Source organism: Crocodylus siamensis, chromosome 6 (assembly GCF_052110815.1).
Source record: "Crocodylus siamensis isolate JL-2025a chromosome 6, ASM5211081v1, whole genome shotgun sequence".
Taxonomy (NCBI): Eukaryota; Metazoa; Chordata; order Crocodylia; family Crocodylidae; genus Crocodylus; species Crocodylus siamensis.
The window spans coordinates 20,468,586-20,478,933 of record NC_143400.1 but is presented as its reverse complement, the minus strand read 5'-3'; the positions used below and the strand labels follow the sequence as shown (position 1 = coordinate 20,478,933).

Here is a 10,348-nt window from a genome sequence, read left to right as displayed (position 1 = left end):
AACATGGTAGGGAGGAGTTGTGGGGGGTGGTCTATGTGAGGTAATGCTAGCTGCTTCCTCCCCCACACACACATGCACATAGAGCCTGGTCCCCACCACATCACTAAAATAAAACTTTTATTTCATACAAAACTCCAGGCCTGTGGCACCTGGCACAGGCCCCCCCCCCCCCCGGGTCAGGTTTTGTGTTACCTGCTGGAGGGAGGGGAGATGCAGAGACTACCCACCTACACACTGCTCCACAGAGCACCCCTGGGGCAGGGGGCGGGCTGCAGGGTATGAGCATGCGCAGGTGTGGGCATGCAGCCTCAAAGCTACATATAGGCACTCACAGGTATGTGCATGTGTATCCATATGCAAATGCCCATGTGCTTGCACATGCATGCACTAGCAGTGTGTGTACTTGCATGCTCACCAATTCACCTGTGTGTACACAACCATGCATGCACTCACACACAGGCATATGTGCACCAGTGTGCATGCATATGCACTCAGGTATACATGTAGGCATGCACCCATACATGCATCCCTTCGCATGTGTGCACGCAAGCATGTACTTGCATTCACACCAGCACACATACATGTGTCTACACATGCGTACAAGCATGTAGTCATATGCCCTTACACGTGTGCACAAGCATGCATTCTGATGCATTCACACTGCCACATACACTTCCCTATACTCACATATACATGTGTGCATGCAGGCATGCATGTGTATTTATGCCAGCACATATACATACACATGTCCATGCACATACACACACACCCATGCATCCAGGCGCACACCCACACAGGTGTATGCCAGCTCCCCCAGGCATGATGCCCCTTCTCACCCACCCCTCCAGCTTCTGCAAGGATCAGGGCCATGGCAGGGGCAGTCCGTGGGTGCACACGGCCCCCCACGTGCCTTCCCATCAGACATAGGCGTTCTTGCCGTATGGCCCCAGGCTGCTGGCAGCTGAAGCACGTGTTACAGTCGCAGGGACACCATGATGATAGCTGTAGCTGCAGAGCAAGGAGGGTCAGTGGTCAGTGCCAAGTGTGACCCCCCACAAACCCCTTCCCCCCAGCCTCACCCTTGCTTTACCTCTTGTCCTGGGGGCCATGGGCAGCCCGGCAGGAGCCCAGCAGGCAGCCGCCCCCCACCATTGCCAGCAGGGCCCCGCTCCAGCCCAGGTACAGTGCTGGCCCGATTTCATACCTGCAGGGGCAGGATATACATGAGACCATTGGGTGGGGGGGTAGCCCTTGCCCCCCCCACCCCATGACCCCCACCCCACTGCCACGGGGACTCACTTTGTGCCAGGGTAGAGCGGGTCGAAGAAGTCCCGTGTGATGTTGAAGGCGTACCATGACAGTGCCACCATGCCACACAGCCCTGCAGGGGGCCAGGAGGGGGTTGTCATGCAGGGTGGGTGGGGGGTGGGCTGCCCCCAGAACCTTCCACCATGTGGGATACCCCCTGTGACCTGTAGGAGGTCTCACCTACATGGGTTGGTGTCCCCCATGGCCCTGATTCTCCTTATGGGGTCTCCCCCACCCCGTGGGATGTCCCCCATGGCTGTGATGCCTCTCCATGGGGTCTTCCCCTCCTTAGAGGATGCCCCCTAAGGCACCATTCCCCTGCATGGGAGGTCTCCCTGGGGAACGTCCCCTGGGACTGCATCTCACTTCTGTATGTGGGCCCCGTCCCCTGGGACTGCAGACCCTCCTGCATGTGGGGTGTGCCCCATGGCTGTGATTCCCCCCGTGGGTCATCATGGGATGTCCCCCACAGAACGCCCCCTGGGACCCTCACCCCCTTGCACATGGAGTGTACCCCGTGGGCTGTCTCCCACGTGGGGAGGCCCCTGTGGCCGCGACTCCCCCCATGGGTCATTGTGGGATGTCCCCCATGGCCCTGTCCCTCATGACCATACCCCCTGCATGTGGGCCGTGATTCCCCCATGGATCATCATAGGATGTCCCCTGTGGAATGCCCCTTGGGACTGTGACCCCCATGCACATGGGGTGTACCCCATGCTCTCTTCCCCTATGTGGGGTGTCCTCTGTGGTCGTGATTCCCCCGTAGGTCATGCCCCAGACCGTGTCCTTGCCCCTGGCATGAGGGGTTGCCCCCCGCTGTGTGCCCCCTGTGGTCACACTCACCAGCCAGCAGCAGCAGGGCCCCGGCGGCCACCGCCATGCGGGCCTTGAAGCCGGGGCTGCCCTCAGCCACGCGCGTGCAGCGCAGTCCCACGGCGCCGGCCGCCAGCCCCAAGAAGCCCAGCACCAGCGCCGCGATCATCAGGGCCCGGCATGCCTGCAGGTAGCCTGCGTGGGGCGGGGGAGCCAGTCACGCAGGGGCAGCGTTCCACTGCAGAGCTCCCTTCCTCACCCCGAGCCCATGCAGGACACGGGGCAGGAGGGGACGCCAGCCCAGGACGAGGCAGGGGGGCAGGACACCTGGGTCCCTTCCCAGCCCCGGGCACCGCCCCGGCACGCAGCCGGCCGTTCCCACGGGTGGGGGGAGGGGGAGGGGTCTGAGGAAGGATCCCCCCACAGCTGGTCGGGGTCCTGCGTGGGGGGGTCCCTGGCTCCACATGCCCCATGCTGGTGGGGGAGAGGGGGTCCCCGCCCCACGAGTGTCCCTTGGACCCGAACAGGGACACGTGGGGGGAAGGGGGTGCCACACACCCTGGGGGGGGGGGTCCCTGGCCCCACGTGCCCTATGGCCCCACCCGTGCCGGGACCCCACGTGTGTTCCGTCACGGGGGCAGAGGGGGGTTTCCCAGCTCCATGTGCCTTGTGGGCGAGGGGTCCTCGCGCCCACGGGTGTCTCTCCCAGCCCCACGTGGGGGCGAAGAGGGGCGTTCCCGCGGGGCCGAGCCCCGGCGCCCCACGCGAGTCCGCGCCCAGGGCCGGGGGGAGCGGTACCGGAGAGCGCGAGCAGCGAGGGGAAGTCGCGGCAGTTGTACACGCCCGTGGAGTCGGTGGCGCAGCTCTGCCACAGGTTCTCGAAGAGCGTGGACGTGGTGATGACGTTGCCGTCCACGGTGGACACGCGCCAGTAGCTGTTGGGCAGCGTGAGGCCGAGCAGCCCCCAGCCCACGGCGCCCGCCAGCAGCCCGCCCGCCTCGGTCGCTGCCATCGCCCGCGCCGCTCCCGCCTCCGGCTCCGGCTCCGGCTCGGGCGCCCGCGCCGGCCCGGGTCAAGGCAGCGGGGCCGGCCCCGCCCCCGGCCCCGCCCCGCCCCGCCCGGCCGGGGGAGACCCGGAGCTCGCGCCCCCAGGCACCGCCCCAGCCCCGCCGTGCAGAGCCCGGGGGTGCGGCCGCCCGGAGCCCGCTGCGGTTCCCGGCCGCGGACAGGGGCGGCTCTTGTTACTGAGGGTCTTACCCCGGGATTCCTCGGGCGCCGGGTTGTGCACAGCCCTGTCCTGGGCCAGCCCAGAGCGGGAGACGGGCGTTGCAGACTCGGAGAGAGTCGTCATAGACCTAGACAAGGCCCTTTTTGACCTGGAGACGGTCCTCATAGAAGTAGAGCAGTGATCATAGACCCTGAGAAGGTTATTTCAGAACTAGAGACCGTTATTGTACACCTAGAGAAAATGATGGTAAGACCTGGCGAAAGTGATTACAGACCTAGAGAAAGTTACTGAAGAACTAGAGAAAGATGTACAAGAATGACAGAGAATGGTGAAAGCGAGAGACACTCCTTATGGAAGAACATGTAAACGGTGACACTTTACTGGGCAGTAAATTTACCACACCAGAGACCGTGCTGCTGCACACTGAGCGCCTGCAAGTGTAGGCGGTGACGCTTTACGGAGCTGTAGATTAGTCTCCTGTGCAGCAAAGTGTCTCAGGTCCACGTGGCCGGAGAGAGTTATGGAAGAAGGAGAGAACAGGGCTCTGCCCCGGCCGGGGGGGAGCCCGCACACCTGGGGTCTCTCCCTGCCCAGGGGAGGGAGGGTGCGGGCGAGCAGGTGGATGGAGGGATGAGAACAGACAGACAGGACGAGATGCGGGGGGTGGGAGCGCGCGGGGCAGACAGACAGACACACGCCGGCCTGTTCCAGGAAGGGTGCTGAGGACACGGGCCCGTCGCAGCCCCTGGGCCCGGGGCAGCCACAGGATGTCTCGGTGGCAGCGTGTCATTAGCGGTGATGGATGGGCCTGTGCCTCAGGCCCCGCCGGTGGGCGGGCGGACAGACGGACACGGCCACTCCCGCCAGTCGGCGCCCCCAGGGGCTGGATCTGCAGCCGCACGGCGCTGCCCAGGAACCGCCTGTCCGGCCCCGGCGAGCCCCGTGCTCCGACCGTCCCCTGCTCGTCCCAGCTGTTTGCTATCCAGCTCGTCTGTCTGTCTGTCCTCCCCCTCACCCACCGTCTGTCTGTCTACCCAGGTGACCCCTACCCACCCACCAGCCGCTCGCTGTCTTGTTCACTCGCTCGCTCGTTCTTCCTTCCTTCCTTCCTTCCTCCTGTGGTTCATCGCACTTTCACCTTCTGTTTTCACATTTTTAAGATGTCCAAGCCTCCCCTCACCCCCCACCCACAACAGCCCCCAAACGCGGGGCCACTTCTGCTGTGAGAGAAGCTGAGAGACAGACCCCCGGTGCCAGGGGACACCGGGTGCCCCCCGGTCTCCCCTTGGCCCAGGTGGTGGGGGGTGGTGCCCGTGTCACTGCCGGAGACAACCTGGGCTCTTCAGGGTTGATCATGGTTGAAGTGCTGGGCAGTGCCCCAGCTGCGGGGGGCTTTGGGTGGGAGCAGCAGGACCTGGAAGGCCGGCACGCGGGTTCTCCCTGCTCTGGGAGGGGAGCGGGGCCGGGCAAGCCTGTGCAGGGGGAGCTGGGCACCCGGACACCTGGGGTCCTCCCCAACCAGTTGGGGGCAAAGTGTGGGGGTCCTGGGGGGTCAGGGAGGTTCGTTAATTAACAAAGTGCTGGCGTGACCAGTGAGGGGTTTACACATTAATCCAGGCCCAGCTGTTCCCCGCCTGCCCCCCCCACGGGGGTCAGCAGGGAGGCGGTCATGTGCGCACACGTGTGTGCCCGGCGGGTACAGGCTGTTCGGTTCCGTGTGGCTGGCAGTGCCCACGGCGGGCAAAGGCCAACAGCTCCCCCCAGGCTGCACCAGGCTGGAGATGACCAGCGCCGGCTGCTCCTTTCCTGTTTCAGAGAGCGTGGGGGGACTGGGGGTGGCGGGGCAGGGGGTAACGGCCCCCCAGGGTCCCACAGGCCTTCAGTTGGGCCCGAGCCTACATTGTCCGGACCTGGCCCATCACCAGTGGCTCGTTAGGCTCATCAGCGCTGGCAACGACGTCCCCACCCAGCCCATAGAGGTACTGGGACCAGCCCCCGCTCCCAGCACCACCCAGTTGGAGGCTCGGATGCCTGGGGTCTCTGGGGCTGGGACAGGAGATGGGGAACCTGGACACCTGGGTTCCCTGGGGCGGGGCAGGGGCTGGGGAGTGAGAGCTGGTGGCCCAGGAGCCAGATGCCTGGGTTGTCTGAGATCGGGGGAGGGGCTGAGGGGTAAAAGCAGGGGGGCGGGGAGCCCGGGTGCCCTCCAGCTCTGGGCCAGGCCCACCGAGAAGAGGCCAAGGTCATGGGCGATGCCAGAGGAAGCGCACAGGTGTCCCCACTCCCTGGCTCTGGCCTCGCCACAGCTCCCCCCTTCCTCCCCACCGGCGCCTCGGCCCCAAATCGTGCCCACAGACAGCTCTCTCTTCCCGCCTGGCCCCAGGCCCAGGGTCATCCCTGTCCCTCCCGCAGACCAGGCACCAAGCTTCTAGGACAAGGTCGCTGTCTTCAGCAGCCACATGCCCCCCCAGAGCCTCCTGCTTGCCCCCCACCCCCACCTTAATTTCCCAGGGAGGCTTTTAGTTCAGGAAGGATGAAAGGAAAAGGGACAGACAAGGTACGGGCAGGAAAAGGCGATCTGAAGCCTCGGGCCAGGCCCAAGAGCTCGGGCGTGAGGCCGGGCCCCGGTAAACCCCTCGTCCTCATCGTGGGGCACTCAGCTCTGGTGCCAGGACCAACGGGAGGGCGAGGGAGTTGCTGCCCGGGGCCCCGCTGGGTCTGCTGTGAGCACGGCTGGGGACGGGGCAGCCGTGCTTCTCTTGCCATCCTTGGCCTTGCCACTGGCGGCACTGTCAGCAGCAGCATCCTCCACCTCCTTGTTCTCGCTGCTAGTGTTGTTGTTCCTACCCCGGTGCCTCGGGCATGGAACCGGAGCCCAGGGCCCCAGGTGCTGTATGTACACACGCACACATACACGTGCACTCATGTGTTCATGCACACATATACCCACCCACACGTGCAAATGTACATGCACATGTGCGCACACTCCCAAGCATACACACATATGCACATCCACGCCCACACACACACACACACACACACATACACATGTGCGTACATGTGTACCATGTCTGCCTATGCCCTTAGGCCAACATAGCTGCAACCCATATGTACACACACACAGATGCATGCATGTACACACATGCCCACACGTGACACAGGCACACACACAAGCCCATGTACACAAAGACACATGCATACCCATGTACGCACGCACACGCACACACACGTACCCCTTATGGTTTTGCCTTTTTCAGGAATTTTTCCCCCTGAAAAAAGGCCCTGGCCTTTGTGAGGCCCAAGTCCCTGCCATGGGGAGCCAGCATGGGAGCCCAGCATCTCTGTCTTGGTCTCCCGGTGGCAGGAGCCCCTGGGCTTGGTCTGTGCTGCACGGCGTGGCCCCGGGGGGGACACAAACCCCTGCCTGGCTCCAGCAGGGCACCTGGGGGTTTCCAGGCACCGTCTATCTCAGGCTGCTGGGCCTGGCTGGTGCCACACAGGGCTGGGAGGGAAGGGACTCAACCCCAGAGCAGCCTTTTGTGGCTCCCGCAGGTCTTACTGGGGCCACCGTGAAGCCTCAAACTGTAGGATGGGCAGACGGGATGCGCTGCTCAGGGGCCAAGGAAGGATACTGCAGATGTCGCCTGTTCTCAGGATACCACAGCCACCCACAGGTGGAGAACGACCAGACAGGCAGGCAGCGGGGTGGATGGACAGCGCAACCATCCTGTAACTGGAGGGAGGGATGGGTAAGGGGGCTGGTTGGAGGGATGGTTGGGTGGGTGGGTGTCAGGGTGGCTGGATGTATGTGTGCATGGGTGGATTGGTGCATGCTGTCTGGATGGATGGAGGGAGGTATGGATGGATAAGTAGGTGCATACACTGGTGGGTGGGTGGCTGGATGGGTGGGTGGATGGGTGAGTGGGTGGCTGGCTGGGTAGATGGGTGGGTGGCTAAATGGATGGATGGGTAGTTGGGTGGGTGGGTAGATGAGTGGGAGTGCAGGTGGCTAGCTGGCTGGCACAGCCAGGTCCAAAAAGGGCCCAGCCCGATTCTCAGCACCCAGCTCCGCTCCTGGCTTTGGAACAAGGTGGAGACATTGCCACTGGCATCTCCAACCTGGTGGTGGCAGCGGCCAGGCGGGTGCTAAGGACGAGCTGGATCGTGCTGACACTCCTGGACCCCTGAGCCCTCCCAGGCGCAGCCCCGACCCTGCCAGAGTTTGCAGAGACCCTGAAATGTTTGCTGGGAGATGGGGAAAATGAGGCAGAGGGGGTGGGACTGACAGCTGGACTGCCACTGGGGCTGCCAGGTGACCCAACCCCACTTCTCCATGGCTCCTGCCCCACCCAAAACCCCTCCCCCCCAGCCACTGCCTGGGCCCTGACAGCACAGGACAGGGACCCCTTTTAGCCCAGGGTGAGGTCCACGGCTGGGCCCAGAGGGTCTGTCAAACCCCACCACCCCCAGAGCCTGGGGAGAACCCAGGCATCTGGGCGACCAGCCCCCTGCTGCGCTCCTCCTGGGCTGGGAGACAACCCCGGCGTCTGGCTGGCAGGGTCCCAGGGCCCTTCCCCCCACCCTGGGAACGCTGGGCTCCCTCCCCGCTTCCCTCCGTCTCGGTTTACTTTCTCAGCTCCGCGGGTTTTCCCTTGTCAGCACCTGGGCCCCGTCCAGCCCTGAGTGCAAACACCCGGTGGCCGGAGGGAGGGGACAGCACCAGCCCTGCCCCACCGGCTGCCCTGGCCCCCCTTCCCCATCCACCGTTCTCATCTCTGCCCCATTGGCTGCTCTGCTCTGTACTCCCTGCCCCATCTGCTCCATCCATTGATCTGTTCTCCACTCGCTGCCCTGGCTCCCCTGCCCCATCTGCTGCTCCGCTCTCTGCTCCCTGCCCTAGCCCCCCTGCCTCATCCACTACTCTCATTTCTACTCCATCTGGTGCTCTGCTCTCCACTTGCTGCCCTGGCTACCCCTGCCCCATCTGCTGCTCTGCTCTCCACAGCCCACCTGGTTCTCTCCCCGTTCTGAAAAGGGAGGCGGGGGTCTTCCAAGTTTAGGGCAGGGAGGCCAGGGAGCCCCAATGCCTGGGTCCCACTCCCACCCTGAGCTTGGGGACCAGGGTCAGGTAGGTGGAAGCCAGGCACCCCAGCCTGAGTGGGAGGCAGCAGGGCCTGGGGGGCTGGGAGCCCAGACACCCGGGTTCTCTCCAGCTGTGGGCGAGCAGTTGGGCCTGGCGGCTTGGAGCAAGAGGTGCTGGGAACCCAGACACCTGGGTTCTCTGCCCTTGAGGGAGTGGGGGCGGGGATCTGGGCATCCTGGTCCCGGAAGTGGAGCAGGCCCGACCTCATGGCCTCGGAGGCTCCACAAGTGCCCCATTGTCTGCCCCGAACCGGCTGGACCGGCCCTGTCAGCTCAGCCTCGGCCTGATGGGGGCGGGAGGGAGGGGGTGGAGGGAAGCCACACAAGGGCAGCTCTGTGCCCACGGGTCTGAGCCCCTGCACCACCCAAGGAGAGTCCCTAGGGCTGGGCCCAGCATGGTCAGGGTCACCCTGAATTCCCAGCTTCCTTCCCAGATATCCAGGCCCCCCCCCCGCACTGTAACTACCCAGCCCAACTACCTCCTACACCTGGAGAGAACCCAGACATCCAGCTCCCAGCACCCACTGCTCCAACCCCCAGCCCTCCCCGAGCTGGGAAGAACCCAAGCATCTGGGCTCCCAACACCCCCGTGCTCCACCCACCAGGCACCACCGCCCTCCCCAAGCTGGCAGCCCCCCACCCCACCCCACCCCACCCCACCCCACACTCCAGTCCCACTCCCTGAGGCTCTGGCCTCCTCACTGCAGGCTCGGGGCCGGTGCCACGGCAGCCGGACACCTGGGCTCTCTGCCCTCCCAAGGACTGACCCCTGGGGCCCGGAACAGCTGGGCTCAATCCAGCAAGGGGTGGGCTGTGGAGGTCACAGCAAGGAGGCTGGGAGCCCAACGCCTGGGCTCTCTCCAGCTCTGGGAGGGTAGTGGAGCCCATGGGGTTTGAGCAAGAAGCTCCTAGACAATGGGGTTCAGTCCCAACCCTCTCCCTGCTACAGCCCCCTCTGCGGGGACATGGGCAGGGCCTGAGAGGCCCCACTCACCCACTGGGCATGGGGTAGAGCTGGCACAGGCCCCTCTGCCCCTTCCCTCCCCCAGGAGCAGCGATGGACCAAGGCACAGTAAGGAGCTACCCAATGGCATAGGGTCTAGGGTCCAGAGTGAACAGGTGAATCATAGAGCCCAGAGTGAATGGGGTGAGCCAGTAGGTTACAGAGTAAATAGAGCAGTCATTAGAGCCCAGAGTGAACAGGGATGGAGCAGCTCACACACCCTGTTTGGCCCCTGGCACTCACCCACACGTGTGCAGGAGACGTGTAAGCAGCGGCCTGGATCCAACCCCCACCCCCAGGGCCCATGGGGGAGGCTTCGAAGCTGCTTCCAGAAGCCCCTGGAGCCTACGGGGACAGGTGCAGACAACGCCCAGATAAGGGGATGCCTGGAAGCCGCCTCCCTCAGCCCGTACCAAGCCCCAGGCAGGGCCAGGCCAGGGGCGGCTGAGGATGCTCTCTGCCAGCCACAGGGGAAAGGTGTTTCTCTCTCCTCCCCTCAGGGAGACAAATTCAAGGAAACTCGGAGCAGCAATGCCAAGCCGGCTGCACCAGGGCCCTTTGGGGAGGTCCAAACACTGCCCTGGGCCTGAGATGGGAGCCTCCACCAGACTTGGGGGGTGTAAGGGGGCACCAACTGCTGCACCCGGGATCCAGGAAAGGCCCAAAGCAGCCATCTTCACCCTTCTTCTGCTCCCCTGGAGCTGGGCGGGGGGGGGGGCACGGCGAAGGGGCAGGACAACATTCGGGTGTGATCTTGGCTTTATGGCCCTATAGTCTGCGCGGGGCCGGGGTCCAAGGGCAGTGGCAGGGCTAGGCTGTGTGGGCAGGGGATCAAGGAAGAGCACAGCCCCATG

General features: G+C 64.3%; 1 protein-coding gene across 1 annotated transcript; it reads right to left on the bottom strand.

Annotated features, from left to right (window-relative positions):
• Nucleotides 1–100: 100 nt before the first annotated feature.
• On the bottom strand, nucleotides 101–4,275 carry CLDN15 (claudin 15). The gene is made up of 5 exons (XM_090052600.1): nucleotides 2,920–4,275; nucleotides 2,152–2,316; nucleotides 1,300–1,381; nucleotides 1,091–1,204; nucleotides 101–1,008 (listed from the first exon to the last, which is right to left on the bottom strand). The coding sequence occupies exons 1-5, from the start codon at nucleotides 3,131–3,133 to the stop codon at nucleotides 918–920; spliced, it is 666 nt and encodes a 221-aa protein (XP_089908726.1). The 5' UTR covers nucleotides 3,134–4,275; the 3' UTR covers nucleotides 101–917.
• Between the last annotated feature and the right edge of the window lie 6,073 nt (nucleotides 4,276–10,348).